This window comes from Pithys albifrons, chromosome 9, assembly GCF_047495875.1.
Source record: "Pithys albifrons albifrons isolate INPA30051 chromosome 9, PitAlb_v1, whole genome shotgun sequence".
In the NCBI taxonomy this organism is placed as follows: domain Eukaryota; kingdom Metazoa; phylum Chordata; class Aves; order Passeriformes; family Thamnophilidae; genus Pithys; species Pithys albifrons.
The window spans coordinates 674,141-694,096 of record NC_092466.1 but is presented as its reverse complement, the minus strand read 5'-3'; the positions used below and the strand labels follow the sequence as shown (position 1 = coordinate 694,096).

At 54.7% G+C, this 19,956-nt stretch overlaps 1 protein-coding gene across 2 annotated transcripts in view; it reads right to left on the bottom strand.

Moving 5' to 3' along the window:
- STK32C (serine/threonine kinase 32C) overlaps positions 1-18,659 on the bottom strand; it is a 66,893-nt gene extending 48,234 nt beyond the window's left edge. The window contains exon 1 of one of the 2 annotated variants that reach the window (XM_071564156.1): positions 18,394-18,659. In XM_071564156.1, the coding sequence (XP_071420257.1) occupies positions 18,394-18,478 (85 nt within the window). In that variant the 5' untranslated portion in view covers positions 18,479-18,659. Of the gene's footprint in view, positions 1-5,649; positions 5,669-18,393 lie in introns of those variants that run through there. The other variant, XM_071564157.1, reaches the window with a different exon arrangement.
- Positions 18,660-19,956: the final 1,297 nt, after the last annotated feature.

Sequence of the window (19,956 nt, the reverse complement as noted above, 5' to 3'; positions counted from 1 at the left end):
CTGAGTGCCACATCCAGTCATTCCTTGGACACTTCCAGGCTCGGAGACTCCAGCACCTCCCTGGGCAACCCCTTCCAATGTCTGACAACTCTTTCCATAAAGAAATTCTTCCAGTGTCCAACCTGACCCTCTCCTGAGGGGTGAATAGCTCTTTTCCAGAAGATATTGCGACCTTGGAGGCAGTTTTCGCTAAGGAAGTTTTCCTGCCTGAACGAGGCTCTGGGGCTGGTCCTGCCATACAGCACCAGGGGATCTGTGAGTCTGCAGCATCCTCACCTCTGAAATAAACCTCTGAATCCTTTCCACTGCTTTGCTGTCCTTTGGGGGAATAGCTGCATGGATCCTGTTTTACACCTGGCACAAGTGGAGGCTCTGTCCTCCTGCCCTGGCACAGATCACCAGTCAATGCAAGCACAAGAAATGCCATAAATCTGTGTTAGTGAATCCCTGAGTCTCTGTTACCGGGGTATCAGAATAGTAATTATTGGCATTTCAAAACCAGACAAGGCTCCTACTAAGCCCTGAGTCCTGTTATTTTCTGCTGTGAGCAGCACCATTGGAGGGGGTACAGTTGTTACCTTAATCCACTGTGCACCAGAAGGGTTGGATTTAGGGAAGGTTCCTCTTCCTGTCTGTATTTTGCTACACAAACCCCACAACAGCAACAAAAATAAGCAATAATTAAATTGCAACCTAATCTATTGTCTTTATTCATGATAAATTATGAATTACTGTTTTATGGACACTCATTAAAAGCAGAAGGCTGCTAAGTAAAATATATCAATATTCATAACTCCTCAACCCAGTGCCCATATAATTTAATGCCAGACTAGCATGACTCCAGTGAGGCCAGAGCAGGCTGTGCTGGGAGGATCCAGGTCCTGCTGGAGTGGGTGTAGAAGGAGCATAAATCTAAACTAGGGATGAGATGACTCAGCTGAGACCGTTCGAATGAGGAAGATGATAAAAATACCCAAAAGACATAAGGCAAATCTCAAAAACACTCCCTTGGTTCTAAACCAGGGAGACTGGGCCATGTTTTCTCACTCATTGCTAAACCAGGCTCTGCAGTGAGGTGGGATTAGGGCTGGGATGAGCCATGGACCAGCTGATGGAGCTCAAACCTGCACAGCTCCCCCAGCCCAGGTCTGCAGCCTCCCACCATCAGCCTCCTCACACCTCTCTGGTGGCACAGCTCATTTCCAGGCCCATTGGAAAACACTGGGAAATGCTCTGAATGGCTGGGGATGAGCAGCAAACCCCCAGCAAGGGCTGGGGCACTGCCACCAATGGCTGGGGATGAACAGCCCATGGAGTCCATGCCACGATGGGGAGAAGCCACGACAGCCAGTTCTGTGGTGGGGTTGCTCTCACAGCACACACGGGCACAGAGACACCACCAGTGCCTTTCTCTTGCCAAATTAAACCCCTCCAAAGACAGACTCATTTCTTTCAGGCTTCAGTTCTGGAGTAGAATAAGCCATCTTTGCCTTATTATTTTAAAAAGCAAATTGTCCTTAGGAAACTGGAACTTTGCCTCTCTCAGAAGAAAGGATTTTCTCTCCATAACTGCCACTAAGTAATGGACACTCATTTAATTAAAAGCTCCCTGTCATTTGACAAGAATCTCCAAAAATAATTTCTCCCTCGAATTACCTCCTTGAGAGATTTTCTAACAAGACTTAATTGAGGGAGCAACCTTCACCAGGAGTGGGGGAAGCCCACAGAGTCCTGGCTGGGAGCCTTAGGGATGAGGGCTGATGGATCTGAAACACACTCGATGGGCTCTTATGCCCCCCTGAATCACCCTGGAGTCCCAAAGCATTTTTCAGAAAGAAATTCAAACCCTTGCCTTAATGCACCCTTATCCCTGTCAATGGCCCAACAGAGTGAGGGGAAATAGGAACTGTTGCACAAGAGCATTTGAAGTTCCTGTTTTTAATTAATAATGTCAAATGTGTGCTGCACATTTCAGTGGGGTTTGAGAGACATGCACATTGTAAGTGACTCCTTGTTGACTACTTATGAAATGCAAAGTCATTGCCAATTTACCATTACCAGACAATGCTACAGCTGCTTTCACATGACACAATAGGCTTAGGCTTTAAGACAGATCCTTCAAAGGCAGTAAGTGATGAGCAGGAAAATCGGGCCCTTTTCACAGTGACAATTGAGGATCACCACTGTTTTGAACAGAGAACTCACTTTGAGACTGAAATATTGTATTCCTGCTGACACCTGAAGCTGCTGCCTCAAAATAATTGAAGGCACAGTGGTGGGTTTCTCACTTTTCCTACTTTTCTGTTTCCTTATTCACTTCCCCACAGTTCCCCCAGTCGCTCTCGGTGATGTCTCTGCTCAGCACCTGCCTCATCCTCAGGGGCAGCACATGGAGACAAGAACACAGGTGCTGGAAGCTGGGGCTCCAGCTGACTGGCTGGGAGATGAGGCTGCAGCCTGACGGCGTGTCTTTAATAACCACATCTCACATTAGCAGAACATCTTTGTTTACACCCAAGACACCACGTGACGTTCAGCAGCACATGCGGAAGAAGGAGCGTAATTAAATCTGTACTGTAATTGTCAAAACAAACAAGCAACATTTATTTTGCTCATTTGCTGATATAGATTTGCAGCGGAAACAGAATAGATGTGGTGGGTGGTGGATGTGGTGGCTGGAGGGATGGCAGAGGAGGGTGGCGAGGCTGGGTGATGAATGACCACGGCCGGGCACCGGGAGCGGCTGCCGGCGCCTCGGGCACATCACGAGTTCCCTCGGGGATGGGAGAGCCAGAGTGCAGACAGGGGGGTTACAGACAGAACAGGCAACAAGAGCATCAGAGGAAGCCACCCCACACCCCCACTCGTGTCCCTCAGAGCTGTCCTCGAATTGCTTTTTAAGTAACTGCCAGTAATTAGTGTCACCCAAGCAGCCTCCAGTGCCACTTAACGGTGTCTCGCTGCCCACCAAACAGGGTGCTTTAATTAGGGGCAGGTCTCAGCCAGGTCACCAGGTCTGTGCATCCCTGGCACCCAAACCACCTCCCTGGTGCTGACTCGCTGGTCATGCTGTGCCATGGAGGCCACTGGGCTCCAGAGGGAAAAACCAGGAGGATTTGTGTGTGTCACCCACCTCAGGGCACACTGATCCCAAACACCACCCGAGGCAACTCCGACTGCTGAGGCTGGACACACACAGGTTTGGGGCCTGGTGGGCAGCCATGGCACTGCACTGGGACAGCCTCGGTGTCAGGGGCACCAACAGGAAAGGGATGAGTTTCAAACGATATTAAGTGATAACTCCAAAAGAAGCAGAAGCTCCAGCAGAAGAATCAGGTACCTTTTTTGCATCCCATCTGTCTCTTTCCCCATTTCATGTCCAGCACCCAGAGGGCACCCATGAGGACACCCCTGGTGCTCCTGGTGCCAGTGTGGGGAGCACAAGTCCAGCACAGGGCACAGCCCAGCCTGGAGCCTCCCAGTCCAATGCAGTGTGTCCCTCCTGTGCAGTCCAAAGGGTCACTCCTTGGACCCCACCTCATCAGTCAAACCAGTGACTGTAACACCTGGACATTCATGTGCCTATAGAGAAGGACTGTGTGACCCAAGGGACATTCCCCATCAAGGACAAACCAACACACTCTAAGCAAGAACATCACTACTGGATGGTGCTGGGGCCACCTGGGCAAACACCTCCATGCGCTCAGAGCCAACACACCAACTAAGAGCTTACCTGCAGGCAGGTGTGTACCACATCCTGAGGTACCAAACGAGCCCCTCAGAATCAGCTCCAGGAAGGAATCCAGGTATGTAGGACATGGATCTGACAGTTCCATATGGCTCTGCTTGAGCTCAACGCCTGAAAACGTGGCTGCATCGAGACCTACTTTGCAGCAAACCTGATGCTGAATTTGCATCGTGTCAGGACACAAAGAACTTGCAAGCACTGGGGCTTCCCAAAAAGGCTCAAAGACAAACCCAGGGAACCGAGCTGCCATTTAGGTCATACACAGGAAATCTGATCTTGGGTCTGTCAGAACAAGCCAAATCACACTCCCAACAGCAGATCCACGTGAGCAACACCAGTTGAGAGAAGCTGGGGGATACCTGGGGGTGTAAGGAGAAGCTGTCCAGATAGTTTACATCCATTTTACAGCCCTATCCTACTGAGAAGAATTACATTTTTTGCAAATGCGCCTGTAATTATGGCATCATAGATAATTTCTTACATTTAATGGTTATTCTTGAAGGCAGTTACAGATCTGGCCTTACCCTGCCCTGTGAGAAGGTTATTGCTGGTGGCAGAGAAGAAGCTCTCTGACAGCACCAGGCAGACAGACATACGACTCTGGGCAGACCAACGCCTGTATCCAGATTTTGCAAAGGTTTGCAAACTGCTCACAGGAGACTGACAACAGCCTGTGTGCTAATGAAAGCTGAGGGAGGCCTCCCTGACACCTGGAAGGAGCTTCCACCCCCATAAGCCCACCTGCCTATGGAAAGGCCACATCCTGCACTCCACTGCAAGCTCCCTGCACTGCTCCACTGCCCTTCTTGGTGCTTCAAAAGTTCTGACAAGGTCAGAGCCTGAGCCAGCTGCCAGGTCCCCGGGGCAGGGGTACCTGTGGGGCAGACACACACAGGTGTCCCGACAGCCTTGGGAATTAAACAGAGAGAGGAGCAAACACGGAGCACCAGCCAGCCAGGCATGGCCACCCTGCACCACTCCCACATCACTGCTGCCCAAAATGCCAGTGCACTGTTGCTGGTTTTCCTTATGCTCTGTGACATTAACAGGGTAAATTTAGAAACAACAGACTATCTCTTTATATAGCAACAGGCAACCTGTGGAAAGCAGTGCCCCGAGCCTGCAGGAGAACAGATTCTCCAGTGGGGTTTTTAAGGGTTGTCAGGTTGTGTTACCACTCACAGGCTGACGAGCTCGGGGAGCAATAGGGACACTCACACTTTGTCAAGGTGTGCAGGGAAGGGCAGGACACGCTCCTGCCCAGCTGCACTGGGCTCCCTGGCTCTGGCAGTGCCTGCTGGTGTGACCACACGGGGCTGGTATGGCTCGGGGATCTCCTCTGGAGGAGATGCAGTACAGAAAGTTAAGGAGTGCTGATGAGAGAATATGAGAACAAAACAAGTCAGTAGCTTTTCACAAGATGGGCACAGCTTCTGCTAAGGCAGAGACCAGCCCTGCTCCCCATTTGAAGCAGCCCTGGCCCCGGGGCTCTGGTGGCAGAGGGCACCCTGCCCTGGCTCCCATGCCAGCAACACATGCAGCAGCCCTGGATCCAGGGCCAGACCTTCCCGTTGCCATGGAAACACAGATAATAACCAGCAGCAAGAGCCACTGTAGGGATGGACCAGTTGCTAACGTGGAATCCAATGCACTTTATCACACTGTAACAGTATCCCACCCTCCTGCTACCCACAACCGAGTCCTGGGGAGATGGAGCCGCTCGGGAGAAGGAAAAACAACCAGGTTTTGTATTAAAAGATCAGGGAAATGGCTTACAAGGAGATCCAAAGCAAACAGACCATGCCTAAGCCCAGTACCACATCACTTGGGAAGGCCCTGACACAGTATTTGGATGATTTTAAATGTTAATTAATAGGAAAGTTAGCAATATTGATAATTACCAGTGGTTTTCCAAGAAAGAGCGACATGAAATCCAATCACTGCAGGTAATTGAAATCCTCAGACCTGGTGTATTTTTTCTGTGCACCTAAAGAGAGCCACAAAGGCTGCTCAGGGCAGAGAGGAGAAGGAGTTGCCCACTTCTTGTTCAACTTCATGTTCTCTGCACCAACAAACAGGGAAGCATCGTGACAAAATTGCTGGGCTCACAGTGGAAACTGGTGTGTGAGGATCACACAGGAGCATTGTGAAGTGAGAATCTAAAAAGAGCTGAGAACAAGACAGAATTCAGAACTGCCTTTTTTTTTTCTGTTTTATTAAATGACAGTGTTTAAGAGGTCTGAGCCTGAAAAACTGGTCTTTTGTGGAACAACCTTCCTCATTCTATTCAGTCACACATTCTGCCATTTATTGCACATCTCCTGATTATCCCTGCTTTTCCCAAATCTATCCAGATGCACTGGAGCTTCCTGCAGGCTCAGTGTGTAACAGTCCTGGGACAAGAACTCTTTGTAACATCAAGGCCCCAAGAATATTTTTTACAATCAGCTGCTTCTGGTTTTCAATCAAAAGGGGCTTTTACTACTTGCCACACCAGCAAATCCATTGTGGGGCATGAAAGACACTCTTGTTCCTCCTGCTGTGGCACTGGGGCTGGTGACAACTCTCAGAACGCTGGGAAAATACACCAAAAAAAGTCAGTTGTGCACCAGCCAGATCAGTCTGTCAACTGTTCTACTGCAGCACTGAGTCCATGGGGATCAGACCATGGCAGTGGGGCTGGAACAAGATAATCCTCAAGGCCCCTTCCAACTCAAACCAGTTTGGGATTCTGTGAGCACAAACCATTTGAATTCTACACAAAGGGAAACCAACACTAACTCAGCAGTAGCTCAGCAGAGACACTTCTGTCCCTGCTTCTCATCTGTGGGTGTCTGAGCAGCACCTCAGCTGCAAGAGATGCAACAGAGCAGATATTCCAAAATGGAATGACCTTTATTTGCCTTCCAACACTCCAGCACTGCTGCACACACCACAGTTACAGCAGGGAAGGTGGTCCCTGCTGCAGCATTTCACCCCACTGGAGCACCACAAAGAAAATCGAGAAGAATAGAAAAAAAATCTCCTGAAAAAGGGCAGGACTGGCAGCTGTGCTCATTTCTTGGCAACTGGATGGATCAGGACCATAGAAATACAGTGATGTCTGGTTTGGGGTTGGGGGTTTCATATTAATGAACACACAGGCACCCAGCATGAACCCCTCCCTGGCTCAGGGGCAGAGCAGTGGGGCTCTGCTCCCAGGGAAGGTCTCCTCACCACGGCTGCCCCGAGCACATCCACCACCACCACAGTGCCCACAGCCATGATTGGTGCCCTCACACACAGGGGGCCAAAGGAGCCCCCTCAGCCAACAGCTCTAAAAGGGGGTTGGCACTGAACCACAACAGAAAAACCTTGACCCCCACAACAGATAGTTGAGGCAGCTCGGCAGCTTTTCTCCCTCAACAGGCTTCACCTGAGGAGGTTACGGTTGGACATCAGGAAGAATTTCTTCACATAAAAGGTTGTCAGGCATTGGAAGGGGCTGCCCAGGGAGGTGGTGGAGTCTCCATCCCTGGAGGTGTCCAAGGAATGACTGGACGTGGCACTCGGTGCTCTGGGCTGGGTGACAAGTGGGGGATCAGCCACAGGTTGGACTGGATGGGCTGGGAGGTCTTTTCCACTCACTGATTCTGTGTGATACATCTATTTAAAAATCCAGCAAGTCCTTTCCTCGCTCAGGCTGGGTGGTGAGCAGGGAGTGCTGTCTGCATGTGCATACACTGCTCTTGGAGTTAATTCAGACATTCCAGTCGAGAGCGTTTTCCCAACGACAGCCTTGTCAACACAGCAATGATGACTTGAAAACAAACTCTGGATTTCCCTCCCAAGAGCAGCCACTGGTGGGGTGTGCAGGCTCCAGGGCGCTATTTTGGGTGCGTGGTCCTATCTTTGTCCCAGAGGCTCGTGAGCAGCAGAGACGCTCCCAAAATACCCTTGGCTGGGATGGGTGGATGTGCTGCTCGGCACAACTGCGGCCGCAGCTTCCCCACGCCTGTGGCAACGCTGCCTCTGCACTGCCCCTCACCTCTGGCACACTCGGCTGAAGAGGGGACACACGGCCCAGCAGCACTGTTGGCTCACACAGGGTGCAGGAGGGAAGGCACCTGCCCCGGCAGGCTGGGCACCGGCACCGGCACCAGGGCCAGCAGTGGCACCGCTCGCACCAGCACCTCCAAGGCTGGTGAACACCAACACCAAGAAGGGCTTTGGTCCCTCTGCAACTGCCAGTGTTCCTGCACAGGGGTCTGTGTTCTGCCACACACTGAGCTGGGCAGGCATTTCCCACAGGCCTGGCAAGGGAAGGAGCTCTTCCTCACACAGAAGGAGCAACACAGTATAAACGAGTGGCACACGTGCTGGTGATGTCAGTTAATCTGGGAAGGAAAAAAAGAGCCACAAGAGAGTGATGAATACCTGAAGATACTTTTGCTTGACTCCCTTCAGTGCTCTCTGAAGTCAAGAAGTCTGTTCTTTCTTTTGGAGGTGTCAGGACAGACCACAGTGATGGATCCAAGCACCTGAGCATTGCCAGATGGCCCACCCAGTACCTGCATGAGCATGGAAGAGATGGCCACAACCACTCGGGATTGATTTCAGCTCCGTAAGAAGAGAGCAGACCCAAATTCACAACAGGATGTCAAACAGAATTATTCACCAAGTTCAAATCCTCTGGGGAAAGCAGGCATCCTACTTCTGTGATAAGAAACTCTCTGGAGCACAGTCATGTACCAACTCTCACTGGAAAGACAGCTCCTGACAGACTCCAGCCACAGGGAGGAGGGAGGCCAGGTCTGCAGTGACCCAGCACAGAGGGCATCGCTCTCCCCTGCAGCTGGTACCACCATGGGCTGCAGGGGCTGAGGAGACCCTGGGGACAGCACCCCCCACACTGCACAGCACCTCGGGGCACTGGTGTCCAAGTGTGGGTGGCTTGTGGGGCCTCAGCACATCCCTGGGGATGCACCACCAGCACCCACCACCCTCCAGAGGCACCACAGCCACCCACCTGCCCACTGCCAGCTACACTGGGATACCCTGGGGAGCAAACCCCACGGGATAACCCCTGTGCAGCCTCGGTGAGAGAGCAAGAGGAAGGCCAGCGATGGAAATCCCTCACTTCAGCACAGAGTGGAGTAGGAGGAGGAGGAGGACAGTGGCCTCTGGGGAGAGCAGGGTGGGAAGCAGGAGTGCCTCTGGAGATGCCAAACTAAGAGCATGGAAAAATCCAAACCAAGGCCAGAGGAAACACTAACCAAAATGATTTCTTAAGTAGTGCTGAGGGGCAACCAATGACTGAATTGTTTGTTGATGTTACTCAGCATTTTGATAAACAGAAGCAATTTGTTCTGGTGAAAAGAAACCTGCTATTTTTTAAATAAATTCACACATTGATCTTTGCATCAGAAAGCCATGTAGGGAAACACACAACAGGCTGAAACTATTCATTAATCAATCCCTGAGTTCGCCCCGCTGCAGCTGTGCTTGTTGTGACACCTGCTTGTGATGCTCCTGCTGTGGCATTTAACATGGAGTAGAACCCGATGGAGCAGAGGAGCAGTGAGTGACAGTGCCCCCGGCCCTGCTCATGGCACACACTGCAACAGGGCAGCCACAGAGATGCTGGGCTGCCACTGCCTTTAAAGGTGTTACCAAGGGTCATTGCAAAGCCCCAGCAGCCAAGCAGGAACTGGCATCCCCAGGCAGCTGTCACACTGCCTGTGAGTCTGGCTACCAAAGGGCCACAGGCGGAGGACGGGGATCTGTGCCCAGCCAGGATGCCCAAGCACCACAGTACAGTGCTGCCATCACCACCCTGACATGAGCACCTCTTTGCCCTTCAGCTGCACCCACAGCTCCTGCCTGTCTTGCCTGTACACACTCGGCACTCCCCAGTTACTCCAAAACTCCTGGGATGAAGCCGATGGGAGGTACCTGTTGGAGGGGTGAGTCAGACACACTCACACACCAGAGCAGAGACCCCAAGTCAATGCCTGCCCCCAGCTCCCTGTGATTGCCCACCACTGCTGCTGCATCCACAGCCCAGCTTCACTCCCTGAACAGGCACTGTCTGCCCTTGGGGGAACAGGGAGCTCTGTGCTGAGCTCACAGCAGCAGCTCAGACCAGGCCAGCTCTCCCAGCAGTGTTTGGTACCCCTTACAAGACCAATGAAAGTAAACCCAACAGGTCAAGGTCAGGCCAAGGAGGCACTCCAAGTGTGACGCTCTGGACACTGTCAGAGCCATGGGCCAGTCCATGGAGAGGGGATGAGGGGGAAGCTCCCAGCCCTTACAGGGACACACAACTGGCACTGCTGGGAGAGGGCATCGTTTCATCCCTGCACTGAAGGTCCTGCCCAGCTGCTTCTGTGCTGGAGGAGCCTCTCATCAGTGCCAGTTCAAAGTTCTGAGCAAATCCAGAATCACGCTGGAGTATGAAATCATGGGGCCTGTTTGCATGTGTATGAATTATTCATGTGCTTACCACATGCAGCATAGAGCCTTTAAAGTGCAAATTATTTGGGACCAAGCTTTAGCCCTATTTTCTGTGAGCATAAAGCACGTTTTCCAACAGTGCAAACAATCCAGGCTTAATGTGTATCATTTGCTGTGTTCCCTGCTTGCTGGTCTTGCCTGCCAGTTCCCATTAAGGCTGGGAACCAGTAACACCCCAAGCAAATGTGCAGTGTGCAGCTTTCCCGTGGACTCCGTGACATTTGTTTCACAAGGCAGTCTGACATTCTGCATCCCTTCCACAGGAGATGATCTATATCCTTCTGACAGTGAAATGCCCTGAGCCATGAGGGAAAGTATCCAGCCAACACCAGGGGCAAGAGGAGATTCACCCAAAGTGTTTCTCCTAATCCTCAACAAGAGCTGCCTGCTCAGAGGAGGAGCCTGAGCTTCAGCCCAAGCCCTTCCCAGCCCTTCCTTCTGACCTTTGTCAGGGACCAGAAGTGAAAACACATGGGAATTCTTCAGGTGACCATTCAAACACCATTCAGTGCCTGCATCTCCTCAGCAGCCCCAGGTACTGGGAGAGCCCCTGAACACCACCTGAGATGTAAATGAGCACATCAACATTCACACACTGTCACATCTCCTTGCCTGGCAGTGCTCAGAGCCAGCTGTTCCCACACATTCGAAGCACTTTTAATTTTCCGTAACTGTCACCTAAAGCAATTTAATTCCTGAAGAACTGGGAGAGGGAAAAAGGATACGGACACTTACTGTCTCATATGTGCAGAAGCTGAGCTGCTCCCAGGCTGCCCCAGCACTCTGTACTTTGGGACATAGACACCAAAGCAGGGCACAGCCACCACAGATCCTCTCCCTGGGGCACACCTATGAGGTGCTGGCACACATCACGTCTCGGGGGCACATTCCATCCACCACCCCTCCCTCAGGCACTGCCACTGCTCCCTGTGGCACTTCTCTATGACTTGAGGCCACAGAAGTGGTTAGTGCTGATTAAATGGGTGGCTCACTCCAGGATGTCAGGGTGAGGTGGTAGAAACTGCCCATTAACAACCACCACAGCCACGAGAGGCTCCACAGCCTTCTGAGGAACAAAGTGTTTGGAACTGGAGAGTAGCTCCATGGAAAAGAGTGGGAAAAGTTGAACCTGTTTTCACCCCCCAGGCTGCCCACGAACAATGGGCTCAGCAACGTCCCTTGCCTGAGTATGTCCAGCCAGGCCACGCTCATGAGACCCACCTGTGGCCACGGTGAGTGGAAAGCCAAGTCCTGACCCAGAAGCAGAACACCACTGCAGGTGGGCAACCCTCAACTCCAGGCATTCCCACAAGAAATAAGGCAATATTTAAAAGGAAACACGGGCTGTCCCCTTCCCTGCATGGCCACAGGCACACACCACGCTCCTCCCACCAGTGCACTGCATGGAGAACCCACACAGCTGTTTAACCACCTCAGCACCCCAGTCTCACAGGGTGTACCAAGCTGCCAAAAGAACAGCTTTCTCCATTTCTGGGAAGGTTTTCCTTGTCAAGTGTCTCTGGCTGACCTTCCACCAGGCACAGCACGAGGTGACCTTGCGCTGCCTCCACAGCGGCACCGCCGGCACAGCGTTCCCGGCAGCCGGCGCTGGGCTCTGCCGGAGCCCTGGCACCATCAGCCCCACATCCTGGGCCCTGTGCCCCAGGAGGCACAGCTGCAGGCAGGGGGGAAATGCCAACCGTGCCAGGAAAGGACCACACCAGCACCTGGGACATGGGAAGAACGGCATGTAGATCCTTGGCCCCAAACCACATAGAGCCCATTCCAAGCTGGTTGTAAGGACTGTGACCTCCATAGAATACAGAGAGATTAATTTGGTCTAACATTTCACTTGAACAGTTCTTCCAATAACTTATCCTTGATTGCCTTTGTTCCTCCCTATCTATCAAATGTCCCTCAAATTGCTGCTGTGTTTAAGTTTTTTCTTACTCCAGCTCCATGAGAACAGCCCCAGCAGCCCTCAGGGCTCACTGTACCCTGATCTCCTCTCCTCAGACCTCCCACAGCCATATGAGCCCCCCTGAGAACAGCTTTTCATAGATCTCTGTCAGCTCTGCTGCAAAGGGCCCACGGCCACCAGTGGACAGAGGGACAGCACAGGTATCACCACTGCAGCAGAAAGAGCCAGGGCTCCCAACACTGCACATGGTACCACACACCTCCATGGCCTGGATTGCTGAATGCCCAGGGTTTTACCTATTTCTGCACTACACAACACACTGCAAAGCTTCACACGTGGAAAAGTTTTCCACCCTTAGCCAGAACAAGGGGCACTGGCTCTGGCAGGAGGGGCAGTGATCCCACGGAGGGAGCACAGCCCAGGCACCACCCTACAGATCCAGGCACAGCAGAAACAAAGCCCTGCTGACAATGCTAAACACAGCTTTGCTGACACCTCCTTGCAATTCCCACTCTCTCCTCCCCCCACTTACTTACTTAGCTACCACTCTGATAATACAGAAAGGCTTTTTTCTCTTGTTTTTAAATAACAGGGAAAGGCATCTGTGCTCCCAACCCACAGCCAGGCAAGAGTCAGGCTATGGAAAAAGTTCCCCTTGCAATCTGAGCAGGGACTACTTTAGTCAGTGGTTTGCAGGGCATGGAAGCTTAACACACCTCTATCAGACCCTATATAAGTCATATTTGGGATTTTATAACTGCCTTACAGGGCATTTGTCTGTAGGTATCAAACCAAAAGAGCAATATTTCCTGCCCAGGGCTTGAAATCCCTGCCAAGCTGAGGCAGTGGAGACAGGTGCCCTGAGGAACAGCCAAGGCAGGAGGAGCACAGCCACAAGCAGTGGGAGCAGGGATGATGCTGAGGGGCAGCCCTGGCCCCCAGGGACCAGAGGACCTGGCCAGGCAATGCTGCTGCCCTGAGAAAGAGCAGCATGTGGTTTATGGCCACTGATCTCCTCAGGAGAGGCAGAGAAACTTCTCCTGGACCCTGGGTCCATCTCCCAGGTCCCTCTCCCAGCACAGCAGGATGCCCTCAGATCTGGGGCAAACTTGGCTAGAAGAGTTTGTGTCACTGCAAAGGTAAAGGGACACAGGACCAAGCAGGTCAGGCTTCACTCCCTATCCTTTCATGTCTCTGCTGCTCTGACACCTCCGACTGTCCAGCAGCATGATCTTGTTTCCCTGAAGATTCCAACCCCTGGAACAAACAGTTATAGGGAAGAATCCCACTCTAAAAAATTAACCCCAAGGTCTGTGGAGAAAGCTGGACACGTTGCTCCCATCAGAGGGACAGAGGAAGGAAAAGGAGGAATGCAAAGAGCTTGCCAAGCTGTGACAACTGAATGCCTGAATTCCAAGGGATGTGGATGACAAGGACAGGTGATCCAAGAACCTGCCCAAAGCTGCAGCTGGAGGCACCCACACCCAGCAGCTCTGGGCCAGCAGGCTGAGGAGGTGGCTGCAGGTGCCAGAGGCAGGTGGGCCCCACACCTGCAGTTCACTCTCTGTACACCAACAGCCCCACAGACACAGTGCTCCCACTCCCACTCCTGCTCCAGGAGGGATGCCCACCCTGCTCCTGGGTGTGTGACCCACCAACACACAGCCTGAAATGAGAATGGGGATTATTTTCAGCACGTTCCCCCAGGTTGTGCAGCTTCTCGCCCGTTGCCATGGGGACGGTGCCATGGCTGCCAGGCGCTGGCTCTCCCGCGCCGGCCCCGCCAGGAGGAGCCTTCAGAGCCCCCCAGACCCAGCACGTCCCTGTGCTGGACCCTTCAGCAAACAGCACAGCCAGAGAAGCAGCACCGGGCTGTGTAAGAGTTCCCTGCTCTTCCACAGACCATTTTCTCTGCTCGGAAGCTCCAGTGGGCATGCACAGAGAGACTCCTGCAAACCTTTTAGAGCCACGGGCAGACTGACCACGGCACCCCCACCCTGCACACCCCAAACGCTGCCAGCTGCCCCTGCAGGTGGAGTTTCAGCCCCAAATCCCAGCCTGGTGCCTCCCCCTTGGTATCACCTGAGCTTGTTCCCTGAAAGGGAAACACCTCGGACGCTGCACCTGACCCAGACTCAGCCCGAGCACACACTTCTCACAGTCAGGCTGTTCTACTGGGAGAGCTGCACACAGGGGCTGCCAAACTGGCAGTTTGTGTTCAGAAGATTATTTTGATTCAAGAAGGATAAACCCAGAAGCCTGCACCTGACCCCCTTAGGAAAAACCATCTGCACTCTGACAGTGAGAGTCAAACAAGGGATGGGGAAAAAGTGGCCGAGACAAACATTAATCACAATGAAAGTCACTGGGCTGCAGCCTGAAAACCTTGTACATCAGCTGGAAAACGAATTCAGCCCCAGGACATGAGCAGGAGCCCTCAGCCCACTGGCCTCTGTCAGTGAAGGGAGGCACAGCCCAGCAGGGAGCAGCAGATGCTTCACAGATTCTCATGTATATTTACACACAGGTTTTTTAGTAGGCCACTTTGATTCAGGAGAAACCAAACCCAAAATGCACTATTGAAATTCCTCTTCAGACATAATTGCACAGAGAGATACATCATGCTGTGGTTTTCCCCTCTGTCTCACAACACAACTGTGGGCAATGCTAATAGCACAAAGTGTGCCCTGTTTCCTCCTGCTCAGCACAGCTGCCCAAGTCCAGCAACTCTGCTAAACACTTTTAAAATATCTGGCTTGAAACACTCCCATTGGCTGCATAATGACATGTTTTCTTCACTTAGTATAAAACATCATTTAAAAAAATTTAAAAAAGGAGTGGGGTGTCAATAAAACTTGCTTGGCTGTTTCCCAGAATGAAAACAGAAAATAATTCCTGCCCACATGACATGTCTATGAGACACCCCCGTGCCCTGTGCCCTGTTCAGAGACACAACACCTCACACCTGGCAGACAGACAGTGACCACCCAGCCTGGGCTTTCTGTGGGGCTGGAGAATAAACCCACTCACAGGGGGAGGAGTTTTTAAAGATTCTTACAGGTATAAAAACAAAGTCTGAACAGCCCCTACAGACAAAGGCCAGTTTTTCCCAATGGAAAACAGCACACAGTGACAATGCTGGGCCCACAAGCCCACTACAACTCCCCTGAGCTTACTGAGCCCACTGTAACTCCAAGTGCTCAATCCTGCAGCCCTTTGTTCTTTTGCCTTGTCTTCTTCCTGCATTTTCCCTTACTTTGTTTTTCCTCCTTGCCCCTCCCCATTCATTAACTTTCTCTGTTCAGGAATAGGATTCAACACAATTCCCTAAAACTGAGCTGGCAGAAAGGCCTCACTAGGCAGCATCTCCAGCTGGCCAGGCTGGAGTTCAAGCCCAGCTGATGCACGTGCAGCCTGCCAGGTTTTCTGTGGGACTGAAACCAGCTGGAGCCCCGGCTCCCACAGTCAGGGAAGCCCATCTCCCTCATACCAGCATTCCCTGGAAACAATCATAAACATGCACTGTCCTTCCACAGTCAGGTTTCTAGTAGTCAAATCCCAACCTGAAATGCCCAAAAATATTTCCAAGGCTGTATGTGCAAACCTGGAGCAGCAGAGTGTGCACGGTGTGCACAGTGTACCAGGCAGGGCACCCAAGGGGGGTCAGACACATGAGTGTGCTCAGCACACAGGACTGGGCACTCCTGGCCAGCACCAGCTCCACAGCCCAGGGAATTCACCTCAACTGGGGGAGACCTGCAGGGCTGGGGACACCACAACACACAGGACCAGGCACTCCTGGCCAGCACCAGCTCCACAGCCCAGGGAATTCACCTCAACTGGGGGAGACCTGCAGGGCTGGGGACACCACAACACACAGGACCAGGCACTCCTGGCCAGCACCAGCTCCACAGCCCAGGGAATTCACCTCAGCTGGGGGAGACCTGCAGGGCTGGGGACACCACAACACACAGGACCAGGCACTCCTGGCCAGGACCAGCTCCACAGCCCAGGGAATTCACCTGAACTGGGGGAGACCTGCAGGGCTGGAGACACCACAACTCACAGGAAGGGTCACAAGCAGGGAGCAGCACAGCTGTTCCTCAGGCACAGCTCCACAGGGACCTGGTCATGGCTGGACACAGAGCCAGCCCTGCACCAGCACCCGCCAGCCCGGCCTCAGCCCTGCTGAAAACCAGCCCAGGCCCAGCACTAACAAAAGAGATGCTGATGAAATGGAGAGAGTCAGGGAAGAGCCACAGGACAGACTCTGGAATATGAAGTTTATCCTTGGAGTCACAGACTCGGAGAGCTCATCTCATGTCCCAGCAGTGAGGACATCAGGCAGCCACAGCCCTGAGAGCAAGGACAGGGTGTGACACAGGAGCTCCTCTGCTGGTCCAGGTGGGATCCAGCAGCAGGCAGCTGGGGTTGGAGAGATGCAGGCTGGGGAAGAAGGGTGATTGCTAACAGTGAGGCTGACGGCAGGTAACTCTCCAGGACTGGGTGTTTTACACACAGAGAGAGCAAACACATTACTGCCCAGCCCCAGGAAACCCCCTGTGTGCTGGCTCAGCCACACCAGTGGGACAGGAGGCAGAGAGGCAGAAAAGTCCAAAAGTCGGAGCCCAGGAAGTCAGGAAAGAAGACTGTAAAGGTTTGAAGTTGGATTTATCTCAGGGAAAAAACTGGGCCTTGTGCTACTGCTCACTAGAACAAATGTTAACCAATTTACATACACCCTGCCCAATTCCCAGGGATCATCCACTGGATTTCAGCAACTGGGCTCATCCTTGTGCAGAGATCAACACCAGGAACCACATATGGGCAGAATTTCACACACCAACCTGTCTTTTTTCTTTCTATTTTTTAATGGATTTCACATTAAATTGTCATCCCTAGTAAGTCTTTCACATTATGCCACACACAAACCCTAAGTATTAACTGTCTTCTTTATCTGTGGAAGTTATTGGGATGTCTTAAGAGATCACCATAGCAACTGTGCCGTGCCAGTAAATATGAGTTCACCAGAACAACACTGTAATTGCTCCAAGCACACACCAACAAGGAATGATGGCAAAGCAGGAGCTATCAAGAAAGTAATGTCTCAATAACTGGGGCATATTACAAAGCACTGCCTGAAAGTACCTGATGAGGAGTTCCCAGGCTCCTGCCAGTGGCCATTCACCTGCAGAGCTCAGGTCCCCTGGTTGGCTGCACACGGGCTCCGGGCACAATGAAACGTTTCAGAACAAAACTGCAGTGAAACCTCCAATGTGAGCACTCTCACTGTGCTCACTCACTGTGAAAGGCTCATAAAAACATCTTGGGGAAATGAACCAGCTCCTGTGCCTGGCAAAGTCTGCCTGGTTTAACCCCCACCGGCTGCCAGAGCAGCACAGCCCGGTCTGGTCCCTCTCAAGGGGATGCCAGCAGACCCTGACCCTCACACCACTGGGCTCACAGACTCGAGAGAACACATCTGACTCTGGGTTTACCCAGTGCATAATTCCAGCACCCTGTGCACCCAGGGATTCTTGCCCATGTTCCCTTGGTGCCCCAGGGCCAGCACAGCGTTGAGCTGCCCTGGGCATCCAGTACCCATCTGCTGGCCCTCCAGCTCTCCAAACTCTTCCTCCACCTGCAATCAAAGTTTCCTTCCTTTGCTCCTCTGCAATCTCCCCCTGCACTCAAAAAGTCTAATGCAATGGTGGCATTCCGTGGTGTATTTCTACAAAAAAACCCCACAACTTGTATGTTGGGAAAACCCCGAAGCGGCCGCTCTGCCCCGACAGCAGCGTTTGGGCATTGATGGCCGGGGCACTTGGTCCTTCCTCCTTAAAATCGGAGCTGTCCCAGCACAGACTGAAACTTCCCCGCTGAACTGTCCCCTCGCCGCGCTCTTCTCAGTCCCTCCGGGTTTCACCAATTGCCCTGTGCCCGTGGGGTGCCCGTGGGAGAGTCCTGGTGCCCTATGGGGAGGTAAAGCCCGCCCGACACCCGCGCTGGCGGCGGTGCTGCGGGACCCCCGTGCCGGGCGGGAGGGGCTCGGCACTCCGGGGCAGGGCACCGGGGGCTGGGCAGGGCAGGGCAGGGCATCCCGGGCATGGCAGAGCATCCCGCACCGGGTAGAACAGCCTGAACGGGCCAGAGCACCCCGCACCGGGCAGGGCATCCTGCACCGGTCAGAGCATCCCGCACAGGGTAGAGCAGCCCGGTCCGCACTCACCGTCCTCCCGCTCGTCGAAGACGGGTCTCTTGGAGGAGGAGGCGCTCGCTCCCATCCTCTTCTTCCACTTGCTCCAGGGAAACATCGGGGCAGGCGGCTGGCATGCCCTGCGGCCGCTCGGCGCCGGCCCGGCGGCTCCCGCGGGCGGCCCCGCCGCTGCCTCAGCCGCCCCGCGCCCCGGCACCGCCCGCCCGCATGGCTGCGGGAGGGGGACGGGAGGGTGCGGGAGGGGGGGACGGGAGAGTGCGGGAGGGGGGGACAGGAGAGTGCGGGATGGGGAGGGACCGGAGGGATGCGGGAGGGGAGGGGGACCGGAGGGATGCGGGAGGGGGGGGGGACCGGAGGGATGCGGGAGGGGGGGGGAACCGGAGAGTGCGGAAGGGGGTGGACCGGAGGGTGCGGAGGGGTCGGACCGGAGGGTGCGGAGCGGTGCCGCCGGAGGGGTGCGGGCAGAGCGAAGCGGGACCGAGTGGATGCGGGCGGCGCGGAGGGGGGAGCCGGGAGCGGGGCGGGTCCGAGGGGATGCGGGCGGGGCGGAGCGGGACCGAAGGGATGCGGGTGGAGCGAAGCGGCCCCGGGGGATGCGGGCGGAGCGGCGGGGAGAGCCAGGAGCGGAGCGGGCCCGGGGGATGCGGGCAGAGTGGAGCGGGTCCGAGGGGATGCGGGCGGAGCGGCGAGAGGAGCCGGGAGCGCGGAGGGACCGAGGGATGCGGGCCGGGCGGAGCGGCCCAGGGGGATGCGGACGGGGTTGGGCGCGGGAAGCCGGAGCGGGGCGGGCCCGGGTGATGCGGGCGGGGCAGGGCGGGCCCCGGGGGCGGGAGCGGGGCCGGAGGGATGGGGGCGGTGGGTGGAGCCGGGCCGGGCCGGGGGCGGGACCTGGGGGGCTCCGCCCGCATCCCGCCGGGCGCGGGGCTGTGCCGAGGGGCGGTCCCGGCACGCCGAGCCCCGCCCGGGCGGTACCCCCGGCCCCGCCGCATCTCTCCCTGCGGATCCTCTCAGCGCAGCATCTGCCGCACCAGCCCCGCTGTTTGTCACCGCGTACGTGAAGATCGCCCCGATCGGACGCTCACCCGGCGGCGGAGCCCCCCAGCCTGTCCCCGGCGGAGCAGCCCAGCCTGTCCCCGGCGGTGCCACCCACCCTGACCCCGGCGGTGCCACCCACCCTGTCCCCGGCGGAGCAGCCCAGCCTGTCCCCGGCGGTGCCACCCACCCTGTCCCCGGCGGTGCCACCCACCCTGACCCCGGCGGTGCCACCCACCCTGTCCCCGGCGGAGCAGCCCAGCCTGTCCCCGGCGGTGCCACCCACCCTGACCCCGGCGGTGCCACCCACCCTGTCCCCGGCGGAGCAGCCCAGCCTGTCCCCGGCGGTGCCACCCACCCTGTCCCCGGCGGAGCAGCCCAGCCTGTCCCCGGCGGTGCCACCCACCCTGTCCCCGGCGGAGCAGCCCAGCCTGTCCCCGGCGCTCGGCGCTGGCTGTGGCCGCGCACATCGCACACCTTGCACCGGTCACTAGTGCTCACTGCGATACCGATAGCCACTAGAAGCCATTCCCCCTTCTCCTG